General features: G+C 50.1%; 1 protein-coding gene across 2 annotated transcripts in view; it reads left to right on the plus strand.

The window, feature by feature from the left end:
• The window catches only part of prickle3 (prickle homolog 3), a 25,916-nt gene continuing 7,442 nt past the window's right edge, over positions 1–18,474 (plus strand). For both annotated transcript variants that reach the window (XR_014554367.1, XM_083675547.1), the window contains exons 1-3: positions 1–700; positions 10,309–10,391; positions 17,858–18,041. Coding sequence is in view for 1 of the 2 variants with exons in the window: in XM_083675547.1 (XP_083531673.1) it covers positions 659–700; positions 10,309–10,391; positions 17,858–18,041 (309 nt within the window). In the remaining variant the exon portion in view is untranslated. The remainder of the gene's footprint in view (positions 701–10,308; positions 10,392–17,857; positions 18,042–18,474) is intronic.

Genomic DNA, 18,474 nt, shown 5'->3' on the forward strand with positions numbered 1-18,474 from the left:
ACAGATAAACAAGAGTGTTTTGAAATTAATCCCTGATGTCATTGCTCTTGTTCCAGCCTGCAGACACGAACATGAAGCAGAGGCCAGCTTGGGTGCATGGATAATCCTGTTTCTAGTCCTATTCAGTCCTACATTCCAGGGTTAGGGTTTGGGTTAGGTTATGGTTAAATTACCTTGCGCTGTGGTTCTCTACACCTTTAAAACGGTGACTCCTCCCACGGTGGTATCGGTGGGTAACAGATGGACGATGTGGAACCTCAACCGGAGAGGCGCACGGTAAGGGCCCGGGAGGAGGAGGAGGATTGGGGGGGGGGCAGGAAGGGTGTAGGTACGGTACTGTATGGGGCCCGGGACAGGGAGGGGGGCAGGAAGGGTGTTGGGGAGGCACGGTCCTGTAAGCCTCCGTGCTGAAGTGCAGCCCTCTAGGTGTGTGTAGCGTGCTGACGTATGCGTCAGTCATTTCCAACTCTCTCAGTCGCGTAAAAGTTAAAGAGAGGATTTGTGTGGTTGGGGCAGCATGTCGGACAGGGTTTGTAGGAGTACAGACGTTTATGTTGCGTTGTCCTGTGAATACAGACACCTCTTCTAACCACAGACTACACTTCAACCCTTCCGGACTGTTTTAAAACAACGAAGCGGCTTGTTGTGGAACACCGACATGTTTACGCGCGGATCCAAAAAGCGACGGTCGAATCGTCCGGTAAGTAGAATCACCGGAACTTCTCTTGCCGTCAACTTCGGGTTTTACAGGTCGTTATATACCGAGATAGAGGCCTTCACGGCTACCTGGAGGGTTGAGAACACATCCACCGGGTGCCCGTGTTTATTCTGTTGTCCTGGAAAGTGTAATAACGCGTAATAACATACGTTGATGAACTTGAACAATGTAACCCCAAAGCATTCTGCAACGTTTGAGGAGTTCAGTTGTTTTTGTTCAAATATTTTTTGAACTCCATTCTATTATTCTGTGCGTCTTTGTATCGCAGAGTTGGGGAAAGTTGATCTGCTTCTCCTGTTCAGTTCTTTGTTTTCTGAACAAAGTTGAATCGCCGTTGGGTAGGAGGGGCGTAAGGTCACCTACGTCATATGTATTTACCTGCACAGGTTAGACATGAATGTACTTTACACGATTCAAAGTATCACACACGAACACACACACACACACACACACACGAACACACACACACACACACATATGTATATATATAGATATATGTGTACGCGCACAGCTTTAGTTATTCACACAAGCTGGTGTGTGTCAAAGGTAGGGGCAACAGGCTTATTTCTCAACAAGAACTGATGTATGAATCAGAAACACATTAGATGGGGTGGTCCTGGCTGCTCCAGGAAGTACATAGTTTATTCAGTGTCTAATGTAGCTGGGACAGAGAGGAGCCTGCTGTAGCTGGGACAGAGAGAGGAGCCTGCTGTAGAAGCCTGCTGTAGGTGGGACAGAGAGAGGAGCCTGCTGTAGCTGGGACAGAGAGAGGAGCCTGCTGTAGGTGGGACAGAGAGAGGAGCCTGCTGTAGAAGCCTGCTGTAGGTGGGACAGAGAGAGGAGCCTGCTGTAGAAGCCTGCTGTAGGTGGGACAGAGAGAGGAGCCTGCTGTAGGTGGGACAGAGAGAGGAGCCTGCTGTAGCTGGGACAGAGAGAGGAGCCTGCTGTAGCTGGGACAGAGAGAGGAGCCTGCTGTAGCTGGGACAGAGAGAGGAGCCTGCTGTAGCTGGGACAGAGAGAGGAGCCTGCTGTAGGTGGGACAGAGAGAGGAGCCTGCTGTAGAAGCCTGCTGTAGCTGGGACAGAGAGAGGAGCCTGCTGTAGCTGGGACATAGAGAGGAGCCTGCTGTAGGTGGGACAGAGAGAGGAGCCTGCTGTAGCTGGGACAGAGAGAGGAGCCTGCTGTAGCTGGGACAGAGAGAGGAGCCTGCTGTAGGTGGGACAGAGAGAGGAGCCTGCTGTAGAAGCCTGCTGTAGGTGGGACAGAGAGAGGAGCCTGCTGTAGCTGGGACAGAGAGAGGAGCCTGCTGTAGGTGGGACAGAGAGAGGAGCCTGCTGTAGCTGGGACAGAGAGAGGAGCCTGCTGTAGCTGGGACAGAGAGAGGAGCCTGCTGTAGGTGGGACAGAGAGAGGAGCCTGCTGTAGGTGGGACAGAGAGAGGAGCCTGCTGTAGCTGGGACAGAGAGAGGAGCCTGCTGTAGCTGGGACAGAGAGAGGAGCCTGCTGTAGCTGGGACAGAGAGAGGAGCCTGCTGTAGAAGCCTGCTGTAGGTGGGACAGAGAGAGGAGCCTGCTGTAGAAGCCTGCTGTAGGTGGGACAGAGAGGAGCCTGCTGTAGGTGGGACAGAGAGAGGAGCCTGCTGTAGGTGGGACAGAGAGAGGAGCCTGCTGTAGCTGGGACAGAGAGAGGAGCCTGCTGTAGCTGGGACAGAGAGAGGAGCCTGCTGTAGCTGGGACAGAGAGAGGAGCCTGCTGTAGAAGCCTGCTGTAGCTGGGACAGAGAGAGGAGCCTGCTGTAGAAGCCTGCTGTAGCTGGGACATAGAGAGGAGCCTGCTGTAGGTGGGACAGAGAGAGGAGCCTGCTGTAGCTGGGACAGAGAGAGGAGCCTGCTGTAGCTGGGACAGAGAGAGGAGCCTGCTGTAGCTGGGACAGAGAGAGGAGCCTGCTGTGTGGCTGTTGGCAGGCTTGGACTATCTCCAGTGAATGTAACTGGTGAATCCCACTGTAATTCTGCTGGATCTTGCTGGTGAAACGCAGCACACATAGATCTGCTGTCTGAGCGGGCGCTGGCCTGCCACACAGGAAGTCTGAAGGTTGTGTATTATTTTGGATTTGATATGAAGCATTGAGACATGCACAATTCAAAGCCAGTATCAGTATAAGTCAGCTAGTCTAGACAGCAAAAAAAACACATTGTTGCAAAATTCTAAAGACTGCAGCATTTAATGTTTCCTCAGTTTTAACACCGGTATTATAATATTAATAATAATAATATTAATAATAATTATAATAATAATACTACAGTGAAAGAGGAAGCCCTGTAGGTCCAGACTTGGTCAGGTCGACTGCTGGGGATGGTCAGGTTGACTGCTGGGGATGGTCAGGTTGACTGCTTGGTCAGGTTGACTGCTTGGTCAGGTTGACTGCTTGGTCAGGTTGACTGCTTGGTCAGGTCGACTGCTGGGGATCTGTTTTCAGGAAGCAGCAGATGATTATCCCAAACACCTCGCTCTCTTATCAAAGGGTTAGGGTTAGTTAACCCCAACCCTAACCCTGACCCTAACCCTGACCCTGACCCTAGCCCTGACCCTGACCCTAGCCCTGACCCTAGCCCTGACCCTGACCCTAGCCCTGACCCTAACCCTGACCCTAGCCCTGACCCTGACCCTAGCCCTGACCCTAGCCCTGACCCTGACCCTAACCCCAAACACCTCGCTCTCTTATCAAAGCCCCAACAACAGCAGGAAACGGCGGATAGAACGTACAGTAGATCTGAAGTACAGTAGATCTGAAGTACATCTGAAGTACAGTAGAACACAAACTGTGTCAAAAACTGAGTCACCTTGTTCACTGCAGGACACACACACAGGACACACACACAGGACGCACGTCTTCACACACACAGGTACAGTAGAGAGCTCACAGCAACAGGGGCTTTGGTGTCTTATCCAGAGAGAAAACCACCCCTACTGTAGGCCCCTACTGTGTGTGTGTGTGTGTGTGTAATGTGTGTGTGTAGCGTGTGTGTGTGTGTGTGTGTGTGTGTGTGTGTGTGTGTGTGTGTGTGCGCGCGTGCGCGTGTGTGTAGTGTGTGTGTGTGTGCGTGTGCGTGTGCGTGTGCGTGTGTGTGTGTGTGAGCGGCAGGGACAGAGTAGACTCCTAGCCTACAGAGGGACAGTGTGTGTGTGTGTGTGTGTGTGAGTGTGTGTGTGTGTGTGTGTGTGTGTGTGTGACTCCTAGCCTACAGGCTGTCTGTTTGATCTAATCCAGCGAGGAGAGTCCCATTTACCCAGCATGCCACGCTGTGACCCCCTGACCCCTCCTCTGTTAATGTTTAACTCTACCCTAACCCTAACACACAGAACAGGAAGCCTCTGAGTGTTAGAGAGCTGTCAGGAACCTGTCAGAACATCAGTGTCTCTTACTGCTGGGTTCCAGTGGATCTGCTCTGGGTGGTTATTTTAGACTTACCTGTCAGGTAAATACAGTTGTTAACAGTCATAAATACTATTTTACTGCTAGTACAATGTACTCTAGTCTACTCTACTCTATTGTACTCTACTCTACTCTACTGTACTCTACTCTAGTCTACTCTACTCTACTGTACTCTACTCTAGTCTACTGTACTCTACTCTATTGTACTCTACTCTAGTCTACTCTACTCTAGTCTATTGTACTCTACTCTAGTCTACTCTACTCTACTGTACTCTACTCTAGTCTACTGTACTCTACTCTATTGTACTCTACTCTACTGTACTCTACTCTAGTCTACTGTACTCTACTCTACTCTACTCTAGTCTACTCTACTCTACTCTACTGTACTGTACTCTACTCTAGTCTACTGTACTCTACTCTAGTCTACTCTACTCTACTCTACTCTACTGTACTCTACTGTACTCTACTGTACTCTACTCTAGTCTACTCTACTCTACTCTACTCTACTCTACTCTACTGTACTGTACTCTACTCTACTCTAGTCTACTGTACTCTACTGTACTCTACTCTAGTCTACTCTAGTCTAGTCTACTCTACTCTACTCTACTGTACTCTACTCTAGTCTACTCTACTGTACTCTACTCTACTCTACTCTAGTCTACTGTACTCTACTCTAGTCTACTCTACTCTACTGTACTGTACTCTACTCTAGTCTACTGTACTCTACTGTACTCTACTCTGGTGTGAGTCCTCTGCAGCCCTGGCTCTCTGCTGTTCCATGGCCTTACCCAGCAGAGGCCTTAGAGAACAAACTGTCATCATATCCACTTTGTGATAACAAAAAGCTTTTAGATAAAGTGGATATCAAGGTCAGACACAGTAGGGTAAACATGGCATAGTGAGGTGTGTGTGTGTGTGTGTGTGTGTGTGTGTGTGTGTGTGTGTGTGTGTGTGTGTGTGTGTGTGTGTGTGTGTGTGTGTGTGTGTGTGTGTGTGTGTGTGTGTGTGTGTGTGTGTGTGTGTGTGTGTGTGTGTGTGTGTGTGTGTGGATCTTTTCCCTTTCTAAAAATGTTTTGGTAGTTATTTTCAGAGCAGAAGTCTCTGTTGAGGATAGGCAGGGATGAAGAGGAGGCATGGAATGGAATGAGGTCTTTGATGCCATTACAATGATGAGCCCGTCCTCCGATTTCTACCTCCAGCAGCCTCCCCAGTGGAGAGGTTTGTGTTGTTGTGAAATGGGAATTCAAACATTGTGTTTACATCCTATATACACAGTCACTTCCTCCCTCCTCCACCAATCACAGCTCCCTCTGCTAACCCTGATGGGCCATCAGACTTGGAGGAATGATTAGATCCACACAAATACAACCTCACGTTACTTTAACTTCAGTGGAGGCTGGTGGAGGTAGAAATCGGAGGACGGGCTCATTGTAATGCATGGAATGGAATAAGGAATGGTATTAAATGCCTCATTCCGACCTGATTTCTGCCTTCTCTGGTTCACCACCACCAAAAATCCTCCGATTTCTACGTCCTCCAGCCTCCCCTGTTTGAGCTCTGTGTTGCGTCTGTGTTCATACACACAGCGCCTGTCCTCCTCAGTGAACACCACAGTATCTAACTTCAGTCTTAATCTTAATCTGACGTTCTACGGAGCGTAATCAGATGGATTAAAGCAGATCTTTACTGATACCGTTCCTCGGCCCCGTGCGTTGGTATGTTAGAGGAGGATTCTGGGAGGCCAGGCGGTGCTGATTAGAACCAGCTTGGTGGGGTTCTGGATCCGTTTACAGATGGGAGCGTCTGCTCATGCCAGCATTTTCTCAGAGCAAAATCAGTGCTGTGATGGATAGAGTTTGACCCTGTGTTTCTTTAATTCAGTTTTCTAAAGACGCCAGAGTCAAGGGCCTTCATACTTCATATGTATTACACCAGCTGACTGGACGCCTACAGACCCATCTGGTTACACGACTCTGGATGATGATCAACTCACAGAAAAGTTGAGCCTTCATTGATTGTAAAGTTGGATTCCTTTATCCAAAAAGATTGGGTATTCTCTCTCTCTCTCTCTCTCTCTCTCTCTCTCACACATCTCTATCTACATCTCTATCTCCTAATCCTAATGGAGCAGTGGGCTCCCTGGTGGAGCAGTGGGCTCCCTGGTGTAGCAGTGGGCTCCCTGGTGCAGCAGTGGGCTCCCTGGTGGAGCAGTGGGCTCCCTGGTGTAGCAGGGTTCAAGAAAAACTGTTTGTTCAAGCACATGTGTTACCATAGATCACATTCCGCAGAGATAACTCTCTTACTCTGTGTGGGTGGAAGGAGTCCTCATGAATTCCAATGAAGCTGTCCTCTGATGTCCTCCTCCAGCAGTCTCCACTGAGCATGTGTGTTTAGGGGCAGGATGTGAAGTAGACAAAGGATCATGGGAAGTTGAGGAAGAAATGTTTTTTAGTTTGTATGAATTCAACTCAGGGACCATGTGACTGACCTGCTGATCTCTCAGTGGTTGACTTCATTGAAGGAAATGCGGTGGAGAAAGACTGATCAGGACATATGTGTCTGTCTCTGTTTGCTTTGGTCTGATTCTATTTCTCTGTGATTAAGCTTTCAAGTTAACTTTCCTTAAAAACAATATGGAATAGGGTTAGGGTTAGGGTTAGCCTAAGATCACTGTCCGTCTCAAGAACATGAGTGAAGGAGTGTGTATTCTGGGACAGTATAGCACAGTGTCTAGATAGGTTGTATAATTGGAGTTGGGAGTCCCCCCCTCCTCCTCCTCCTCCCCCCCGGGTCAGTGACCATGTCGTTCTGAACGTCCAGGAACCACATGAGGAAATGAGAACAGAAAGGCCCAGTCATCCAGAAACCTCCAGTCCAACCCCCCCCTCCCCCACCTCACCATGGTACACTGGGCTGCGTTCAAGACTTTCAATCACACTGTGCTCAGTCTGTTGTGGATTTGGATAACTTTCTACCCGGCAGTGTTTTGTTTAGATAATTTACTGCTGTTGAGTGTGTGTGTGTGTGTGTGTGTGTGTGTGTGTGTGTGTGTGTGTGTGTGTGTGTGTGTGTGTGTGTGTGTGTGTGTGTGTGTGTGTGTGTGTGTGTGTGTGTGTGTGTGTGTGTGTGTGAGAGAGTGCATGTGCCTGTCAGTGTCAGTGTGCCGGTATTTAGTCATGTGACAGCTGCAGTAAACTGGTATGTAAATGATGTGATGTGTGTTTGGGTAGCGTGTGAACGTTGCGGTCCGACCTGTTGATGCTGAGGGCTCAGAACAGGGCGGCAGGTTGTCATCGTTAAACTGAATACAGGAAATAGTGTTTGCCTGTTCTACACTCACCACACAGCTAGCACACAGCTAGCACACAGCTAGCACACAGCTAGCACACAGCTAGCACACAGCTAGCACACAGCTAGCACACGCTGGCCTGAGCTGCTTAGCCTACTTTGTTCAATGAACCTTCAGCTATTGTTCTATATATGTGTGTATATATATATATATATATATGTATGTACAGTACCAGTCAAAAGTTTGGACACACCTTGCCAAGAATGTGCAAAGCTGTCATCAAACCAAAAGGTGGCTACTTTGAAGAATCTAAAATATAAAACATATTCCGGTTTGTTTAACACTTTTTTGTTTACTACATAATTCCATATGTGTTCCTTCATAGTTCTGATGTCTTCAATATTAATCTACAATGTAGAAAATAATAAAAAATAAAGAAAAACCATTGAATGAGAAGGTGTGTCCAAACTTTTGACTGGTACTGTATATATAATATATATATCTGATCTGTATTTGAGCAAACACCTTTAGAAGACAGACAAACACGTTTACGGTCCCTGTAGTTTTGGGAAGAGAGAGTCGACCGTGGCTCTGATCTTAATGCAGAGCGTTGGCCCGTCCTCTGACTCCTCCCTCCTCCAGCCTCTAAGGCAGAGCGTTGGCCCGTCCTCTGACTCCTCCCTCCTCCAGCCTCTAATGCAGAGCGTTGGCCCGTCCTCTGACTCCTCCCTCCTCCAGCCTCTAATGCAGAGCGTTGGCCCGTCCTCTGACTTCTCCCTCCTTCAGCCTCTAATGTAGAGCGTTGGCCCGTCCTCTGACTTCTCCCTCATTCAGCCTCTAATGCAGAGCGTTGGCCCGTCCTCTGACTCCTCCCTCCTTCAGCCTCTAATGCAGAGCGTTGGCCCGTCCTCTGACTTCTCCCTCCTTCAGCCTCTAATGCAGAGCGTTGGCCCGTCCTCTGACTCCTCCCTCCTTCAGCCTCTAATGCAGAGCGTTGGCCCGTCCTCTGACTCCTCCCTCCTTCAGCCTCTAATGCAGAGCGTTGGCCCGTCCTCTGACTCCTCCCTCCTTCAGCCTCTAATGCAGAGCGTTGGCCCGTCCTCTGACTCCTCCCTCCTTCAGCCTCTAATGCAGAGCGTTGGCCCGTCCTCTGACTCCTCCCTCCTTCAGCCTCTAATGCAGAGCGTTGGCCCGTCCTCTGACTCCTCCCTCCTTCAGCCTCTAATGCAGAGCGTTGGCCCGTCCTCTGACTCCTCCCTCCTCCAGCCTCCTCTAATGCAGAGGTGCACCCAGATGCAAAGTGCAGCAGCATTCCCATCCCAGCCTCAAGGCAGGTAAAGTAGCAATAAAACCCTGGTACTTCAGAACTGGCTTGACATGAACATTAACGTCACCCTCCTACTGAGCTGATCTCCATGTCCCTCCCCAGACTGATACTGTACATTGTCAAACACCACAAATTAAAAACAATCTGAAAGTGGGATCAGATAGACAAGGCCATTGAGGAGAGGAGAGGAGAGGAGAGGAGAGGAGGGGAGGGGAGGAGAGGGGGAGGAGAGGAGAGGAGAGGAGAGGAGAGGAGAGGAGAGGAGAGGAGAGGAGAGGAGAGGAGAGGAGAGGAGGAGAGGAGAGGAGAGGAGGAGAGGAGGAGAGGAGGAGAGGAGGGGAGGGGAGGAGAGGAGAGGAGAGGAGGATAAGGGCGTCAGAGGAAAGGAAAGTGGAGACGGACAGACTACACAGACAGGAAAGGGAGCAGCACACTTCCTGTCTTTGTGTCCTTCCTCCCTCCTCGTAAAAGAGACACCACTGTAGAGCAACACACACACACACACACACACACAGACGCAATACGCTACTGTATGTGTGTACACACAAACAAGAAGATTCACTGACCCCGCGGCATAAACATGACCTCACAGATGATGACCTCACAGATGATGACCTCACACCCTGTTCCTATGAGGCTGCCTCAGCGGGGGACGCTGGTGTGTGTTTCCACTAGTGACTCCCAGCAGAGAGAGAGTACGGTATCGCCTGTCTCTCTGTACCATCATATAGATTAGGAGAATGATTCCCATCTGGTCGTAAAGTCCTGTCCAAACATGCGTTCTATATGTGATGCAATCACTTGTGCATGTCTGTGTGTGGGGGAGTTAGAGCAGGCGTCTGAGGAGGAGGGGATTTGTTAGTTTGTGTTCCTGGATATGCTTCAACTTACTTGGCTTGGCCCTAGAAACTGCTCTAGGATGGGAATGCTCTCTAGCACTCAGAGACTGTAGAAAAGGCTGGAGAGGATTGACCTCAAACTAAATCCACCGCTTCTCACTGAAGTGGAATGAGCCAGCCGAGCTTTCACTTGGTTTTTTGATGCTCCGCTTCGAAGTCTAGCAAGTGTTCTTTATATTGTAGTTCCAGATGAAGTGATGTTGTGTTCAGGTTAACTGATGTTGTTGGGTTCAGGTTAACTGATGTTGTGTTGTTGTGTTCAGGCTAACTGATGTTGTGTTCAGGTTAACTGATGTTGTTGTGTTCAGGTTAACTGATGTTGTGATGTTGTGTTCAGGTTAACTGATGTTGTTGTGTTCAGGTTAACTGATGTTGTGTTGTTGTGTTCAGGTTAACTGATGTTGTGTTGTTGTGTTCAGGTTAACTGATGTTGTTGTGTTCAGGTTAACTGATGTTGTGTTGTTGTGTTCAGGTTAACTGATGTTGTGTTGTTGTGTTCAGGTTAACTGATGTTGTGTTGTTGTGTTCAGGTTAACTGATGTTGTGTTGTTGGGTTCAGGTTAACTGATGTTGTTGGGTTCAGGTTAACTGATGTTGTGATGTTGGGTTCAGGTTAACTGATGTTGTGTTGTTGTGTTCAGGAGGAAGAGGAGGACCCAGACCGAGGACAGCCATGCATGCGTTGTGGAGATCAGTGTCCTGGCTTTCACATGCATGGGTGGAGGTACGTCTCCTAACTTCTTTTTACGCACAGCCATTTCCCAGTACATTACCAGCATTTTACTGCTTCTGTTGTCTGTAACAGTAAACTGAGCTGGGACAGAGCAAACCGCCACATCTGGTACCTGTGTCTAGTTATGAAGAAGACAAAACGATGATTTACCAAAACAATAATTAGCATCGGAGCAAGACTGCAAGAGATCTCTTTGTTTCTGTTTCACCCACCAGCCTGCATCTCCCCAGGCGATGGCTGGTTTCCTTGGTTAGGGTTAGTCATGTTACTTGTAACAGGGTCTCTGGCCTGGGTTAGGGTTAGGGTTAGGGCATGTTTCATATTACAGCAGGTTTGTGTCTTTGAGAATGGATGTGTCTTTTTCCCCTGTCAATCAAATCAAACTTTATTTATAGAGCACATTTAACACAATGCGCTTTGCAGGAATATGAATAGAAACCATTAAAAGACAAGGAGACAGAAAGGATCCCAGTCTCCTGCTGCTGGGTGTGTCTCTGGTATGCCTGTTGCTACTATGTGGATGTCAGTCACTCACTGAGGAACAGTCCGTTTTATGGTGCATTCAAGTGGTCCTTGAAATTCTGAGCTTCCCTCTAAGATTTAGCATAGGATTTTGCATCGAGTTCCTATTGGCTGATTCTGAGAGAGCGGGAAACTGAGATCTCAGGTCTACGATTGCAGTCGGAAATGTTCAAGTTTCCTTGTTGTGCGTGTGTGAGTGTGCGTGTGCGTGTGCATAATCTGTGTATGTATGCATGTCAGAGTGAACGTGTCCTTAAACAGCAGATTAGCCTTGAACTGACATGTCAACAATTAACACCAACACAGACAAACAGACATTATCACACAGGTCACAGGTCACAGGTCCTCCGTCCAGGCGGACCAGCCCGGTGGTGTGAGAAGGAGGCCCCCTGAGGGGAGTGTGTACGTTAATGATAATGGGAGTGGATGTAATCCACACAACACAGATTACACACACATACACTCACACTCACACTGACACACACACACACTCACACTGACACACACACACACACACTCACACTCACACACACACTCACACACACACACACACACACACACACACACACACACACACACACACACACACAGGGCACAGAGATTGCCATGGGACATGCAGTGTGCTTTTAAAGCGTTTAAAGCTGTTGAAGGGGTTAATGACAGAGACCAGTGTGTTAACATGGGATGGAGGGAGACCTCAGACGAAGCCGTTGATTTAGATTTATACCTTTATTTAAGCCCTTTATGCCCTTGAGGCCATGAATGTATATCAGTAATGTCCTCTGTGGCTCATGGACGGGAGGTATTTGAATAAATAAACAAGGAGGATAATACGTTTGGTGTCACGACATGGAAGCATTAGTGAGTGTGTTGATAAGACTAATGGAATCATGTTGATGTAGTCACGGCGACCAGAGAGCATGGAATAGCTGAGCGTTGAACTGGAACAAACTCCAGAGGACGCGAGGGGAATTCCACACTGTGTGTGTGTGTGTGTGTGTGTGTGTGTGTGTGTGTGTGTGTGTGTGTGTGTGTGTGTGTGTGTGTGTGTGTGTGTGTGTGTGTATTGCAGTGTGTTTCTGCACATTAGTTTGCAGGTGTAGACGTGTTAGCAGGGTCAGTGTTAGCATGTTAGCATACTCTGTCTGTGGTCCAGAGGCCTCATGTGTCTCTGAGCAGCAACTAGATCTTCACTCCCCTTTCTTCGTGTGTTGTACACTCCCCCCTCCCTCCTCCCTCCCCCCCCCCCCCCCCCCCTCCTGTGTGTGTCCAGCCGGCTGGTCTGTTGGTTAGTCCTAATCCTGTCCGTCATCCTAATGAGATTACCCTCTTCTGCTCCTGCTACTGCCCCCACCGCTGGGACACAGACATACCTTCTCTCCCTCTGGCTCTCTCCCTCCCTCCTTCCCTGTCTCTTTTCACCCACCCCCCCACCCCCGTCAGCCTTGACCATCAGGGGAGGCTGGTGGAGGTAGAAATCAGAGGACGGCCTCCTGGTAAAGGATGGAACATAATGAGGACGTTTGAGGACGGAAACACACGTGTGTTTGACACCATTCCTCACTCAGTCCATTTATTACCATGAGGCCGTCCTCCACGTTTCTGCCTCCACCAGCCTCCCCTGTGGACCACACATGTCTGTCTGGAGCTAACCTGAAGCTCTCTGCTGTCTGACTCATCTGTGTTCTGGTTGAGTTACTGAACGTTATGGCAGAGGGAGCGTTGGTGCCGGAGGTCCAGTGGAGTGTTCTGAAGGTCCGGTCTCATCAGAACCAGAAGGCTGATGTGTTCTTAAGGTCCAGTCTCATCAGAACCAGGAGGCTGATGGATGGGAGGAGGAATGATACTATGATTCTATGATGTGGATTTATGGAGGTCACTGCTTAAAGACCCCCAGAGTCCTGGACCAGTGACATCTCTCCCTTAATAACACATTAAGAGTCACACCTTCCCCCATGGAGAGGAGAGGGTACACACACACACACACCACACATACACACACACCACACACACACACACACCACACACACACACACACACACACACACCACACACACACACATACGCACACACCACACACACACACACACACACACACCACACACACACACACACACACCACACACACACACACACACACACACACACACACACCGGGCAGATGGTCCTGCTGCCAGGCCTCTGAGGAGGAATTGAGTTGCTGGTGACCTGCAGGTCTGGACTCCTCTCAGTCAGGCGGGAGGACAGACGCCATTACACTCTCTTATTAGCCCACAGAGCTGCATTCTGGGACACCGTCCATCTGTTTCACTGAGTGGGACCTAATCTGGACTCAGAACACACACACACACACACACACAGGCCACGGAGGGAGGCTACTCAGTTTCAAACACAGCTAATCACCACACACACGTATGCATGCCTACGCACGCACGCACGCACACACACACTCACTCACACACTCACACCTGAAATGTCATGTTCATTTGACTTTTAGCTAAGATGTTCCATAGCCAGAGATACCAGGGAGATTGACAGGCGAAGCTAGTTAACAAGGATCTGACCACAAAGGCCTTTTTGGTGGGACGTCCCTTGATTGACAGGCAGGTCAGATGTTGGGACTTGTTTGAGGGGCATAGTGAGGCCAGGGGGGCTCTGGGAGGCAGCCTGTTTGATTGGTTGGTTGACCAGGTGGGTTTGTAGTCCCGCTCGCTCCGTCATGGAAACAACTCACTCATGTTCATGTGTGGTGGTGATGATGTCACACATCCAGAACCTGGTCTGATCCTTCCAGAGTTGAAGATGACAGCAGGCAGTGACTCACGTCTCGTAGCTCGCTGGTCTCTTCAGCAGTGACTAAGAAAGTTAGTGGATATATTTATGCTTCTCATTGTGTCCTCCTGGAGGAGGTGATGTCAGGACAGAGAGGTGTCCTCCTGGAGGAGGTGATGTTCAGGTTGTAGTCAGGACAGAGAGGTGTCCTCCTGGAGGAGGTGATGTTCAGGTTGTAGTCAGGACAGAGAGGTGTCCTCCTGGGGGAGGTGATGTTCAGGTTGTAGGAGGGTCAGGACCGGATGACGTGGTCCTGTCCCACTCATGGAAGAGGCTCAGCCGCTCAGCCTGCTGTGGCCCAGACGGCTTTACTCCCCGAGTTCGTCAGTGTGTTCAGTGGTTTAACAGAAGATTCTATTACCACATAAACTAATGGATGGTGGTTTTCTGTATTTTAGGATTTTTGGATGATTTTACACCAGAAGGAGAAGGAGATCATATTTAACCCAACATGTAATGCAGCCATAGCGTGTATATGTAGATGTGTAGTGTGTGTTCAGTATGTGTGTTCAGTATGTGTGTTCAGTATGTGTGTGTTCAGTATGTGTGTGTATTGTGTGTGCGTATGGGCGTGGCGGTGTGGTAGGTGGCATTCGCCTTCTGGGCCCAGCTATACACACACACACTCTAGTACACACACACGTACACACACACACACACACACACACATGCTCTCTAGATGTTCCTCCAGGCTGGCCTCTGTGACTGTGGGTCTGGAAGGCGCAGAGAGATGAGGAGAGACGAGGGTTAACACACACACACACACACACACACACACACACACACACACGCCTCCCGCCCGTCCGTAGGCACACACTGGTTCACACAGGAGACAGTCTGTAACTGTCACTGGATCCTCCCTGCTGCGCCTGTCCCTGCTTAATCTTCCTCTCGTGTGAGTGTGTGTGTGAGTGTGTGTGTGAGTGAGTGTGTGAGTGAGTGTGTGTGAGTGAGTGTGTGAGTGAGTGTGTGAGTGAGTGTGTGTGTGAGTGTGTGTGTGAGTGAGTGCGTGCATGCGTGTGTGAAGAGGTTTTGCTACTTCATGCTAATATGCCATCTGCACTATACACACACTCTGTATGCCCCCCGCCCCCCCCCCCACACACACACACTTACATAACCACACACATGTACACACATTAACAGAAGACTGAGGACAGACATCTGGGGCAGACTGAGGGTGAGTTCCCAGTGTTCCCAGTGTGGTGAGGGTGAGTTTCCAGAGTTCCCAGTGTGGTGAGGGTGAGTTCCCAGAGTTCCCAGTGTGGCGAGGGTGAGTTCCCAGCGTGGTGAGGGTGAGTTCCCAGAGTTCCCAGTGTGGCAGACTGATCTGACCTGCTGTTTACCAGGCAGCAGCAGCACGCCCATATAAGGAGCCACAGCACAGCAGGGATCCCAGCTCCTCTAGGAGGGACTCCACAAGATGGCCGCCGTGGGTTTAGCTGCTGCTGAACTTCGTCTTATTTTGGTTTTAATTGTTACTTTTTGCATGACTTGCGCGACCTTATACGATTGTTTTTATTATTATTACTTTGTTGCGCTGTTGAGAGCTAGCTGCCCTGAGTATTCCACTACACTGTCTACGGCTGGACTCTGTGTATGTGGCAAATAAACTTTGATTTGATTTGATTTGATTTGACGGGGACTCAATGCCAGCGCCACAGGAGGGTGGGAGATGCTTGTGGGATCCTTGGGATGACCCTGTCCAAAACCCTGACCCTTAACCTCACCTTAACCCTGACCCTTAACCTCACCTTAATCATAACCCTTACCTAACCCTAATCTTAATCTGGGGCGGCAGGTAGCCTGGGGGTTAGAGAGGTCGGCCAGCAATCGGACAGCAGTTTGATCTCCGCTCCAGGAGGGATCTGGATGTGAGCTGGTGACTGGAGGGTTACTGGCATCATATCCAGGTCCCTACCACTGCCGTTGTGCCCTTGAGCAAGGCACTTAACCCCTAACTGCTCCAGGGGCACCGGAAATATGGCTGACCCTGTGCCCAGCGCTCTGTTCTCCCTGGGGGGTGTGCACATGTGTTGTCTCAGAAGGGGGGGTGTGCACATGTGTTGTCTCAGAAGGGGGGGTGTGCACATGTGTTGTCTCAGAAGGGGGGGTGTGCAGTGCGTGTGTGTTGTCTCGGGGGGGGTTAGGGTTATTGATTGCATGGCAAATAAACAGTCTTTCTTTCTTTTCTCTAACCCTTACCTAACCCTAATCTTAACCCTGAACCTAACCCTAATCTTAACCCTTACCTAACCCTAATCTTAACCCTTACCTAACCCTAATCTTAACCCTTACCTAACCCTAATCTTAACCCTGAACCTAACCCTAATCTTAACCCTGAACCTAACCCTAATCTTAACCCTGAACCTTAACTGTTTCAAATCTCAACTTCAGTGGGTTTGGCATCAGACAGGCCGTCCCAAGCATCCCATGGTTCAGCCCAGGGAGGGGGGTCCCCTCTGGTTCAGCCCAGGGAGGGGGGTCCCCTCTGGTTCAGCCCAGGGAGGGGGGTCCCCTCTGGTTCAGCCCAGGGAGGGGGGTCCCCTCTGGTTCAGCCCAGGGAGGGGGGTCCCCTCTGGTTCAGCCCAGGGAGGGGGGTCCCCTCTGGTTCAGCCCAGGCCTGAATCCATGGTTTCATCATGTGATCTCTGACTACAGTCGATGACTTTCTTAAGAGCATTTATGTTGATAAATCTGGCTGGATTTGTTTTACTGCATAAACACAGGGGCAGAGAGCACAGCACACACACACACACACACACACACACACACACAGCAGTGACAGCAGGCTGGGGAGAGCAGGAGTGACACCCTTTGCTGTAATGTTTGGAGTAAGTAGTAAGGACGGGTGTGTGTGTGTGGGGGGGGGGGGGGGGGGGGAGAGACTTTGGAGAAGGGGATTAAAAGTGGAGGCAGTTTATCCCCATGAAAGGATTGACCGCCAGAGAGGGGAGGCTTGTGTGTGTGTGTGTGTGTGTGTGTGTGTGTGTGTGTGTGTGTGTAATGCTGGTGTTGAGGTTGTGTTTAGGGGGAGTGTCACACAAAGCGGCTTTGCCCTCCATCTGTGGCTGATGACCAGACCTTGAGCCACAAAATACACACACACACACACACACACATGGACATACACACACACACACACATGGACATACATTACATACTGTACTAGTATACCATCAGTCCCTGTCAGTCCCACTCAGTGAGAGGCCCAGATCACACACTGACTCTGAGTCAACATAACAAGGCCATGATGGGGGTGGGGCAGGAGGGGCGGGGGCAGGAGGGGCGGGGGGGGCAGGGGCGGACAGGCAGGGTGGAGGGGGAGGCTTTTAACCGCTCTGAGAGTTGAGTATGCTTACGTCAGTGACCTCATTTCCTGCTAGTTCGGTGCAATGATGTGTGTGTGTGTTTGTGTGTGTTTTTGTGTGTGTGTCTGTGTGTGTGTGTGTTTGTGTGTGTGTGTGTGTTTGTGTGTGTGTGTGTTTGTGTGTATGTCTGTGTGTGTGTGTCTGTGTGTGTGTCTGTGTATGTGTGTGTGTGTGTCTGTGTGTGTTCTTCTTTGATGAACACCTGTTTGTTGACTGCGGTTGTGCGTGGCCTCGGGGGATGTTGAGTCACTGTGAGGAATGTCTGTGGGCTGGTGGTTGAAGTCTCCATGTCTCCATGGCGATGGGCGTGGGCTGTGACTGGTATTGGAACATGGATGTTTCTATGATTTGACTTCAGGCTCGGCCCTGTGTGTGTGTGTGTGTGTGTGTGTGTGTGTGTGTGTGTGTGTGTGTGTGTGTGTGTGTGTTGTTCCTGTGGGAGAAGCGTTTAAAGAACCCTTTAGGGTTCAATGGAGAACCCTCTGTTGACATGTTTCTACAGGGAACCTACAGCTGAGGAACCCTGTAAGGTTCTAGATACACACTTGTTTTTCTAAGAGTCTATTCCTGAACACCAGCCAGTACTGATTCTGTGTGTGTGTCTGTGTGTCTGTGTGTCTGTGTGTCTGTGTGTCTGTGTGTGTCTGTGTGTGTGTGTGTGTGTGTGTGTGTGTGTGTGTGTGTGTGTGTGTGTGTGTGTGTGTGTGTGTGTGTGTATGTGTATGTGTGTAGGAAGATCTGTGTGCACTGTAAGTGTGTGCGTGAGGAACATGCAGTGCGCTCAGTACCGGGGCAGCTGGAGAGGATGATGATGAAGATGGTCTCAGGGTTCCAGAGACACTCCATCTCTGACGACGACTCTGGCTGCGCCTCAGAGGAGTACGCCTGGGTCCCACCCGGGCTCAAACCCGAACAGGTCAGAACCCTCTACCCCTCTACCTCTCTACCCCTCCCTCTACCCCTCTACCTCTCTACCCCTCCCTCTACCCCTCTACCTCTCTACCCCTCTACTCTGGCTGCGCCTCAGAGGAGTACGCCTGGGTCCCACCCGGGCTCAAACCCGAACAGGTCAGAACCCTCTACCCCTCCCTCTACCCCTCTACCTCTCTACCACTCCCTCTACCCCTCTACCTCTCTACCCCTCTACCTCTCTACCCCTCTACTCTGGCTGCGCCTCAGAGGAGTACGCCTGGGTCCCACCCGGGCTCAAACCCGAACAGGTCAGAACCCTCTACCCCTCCCTCTCTACCCCTCTACCTCTCTACCCCTCTACCCCTCTACCCCTCTACCCCTCTACCTCTCTACCCCTCTACCCCTCCCTCTACCCCTCTACCCCTCCACCCCTCTAC

Source organism: Argentina silus (assembly GCF_951799395.1).
Source record: "Argentina silus genome assembly, chromosome: 8".
NCBI classification, from domain to species: Eukaryota; Metazoa; Chordata; class Actinopteri; order Argentiniformes; family Argentinidae; genus Argentina; species Argentina silus.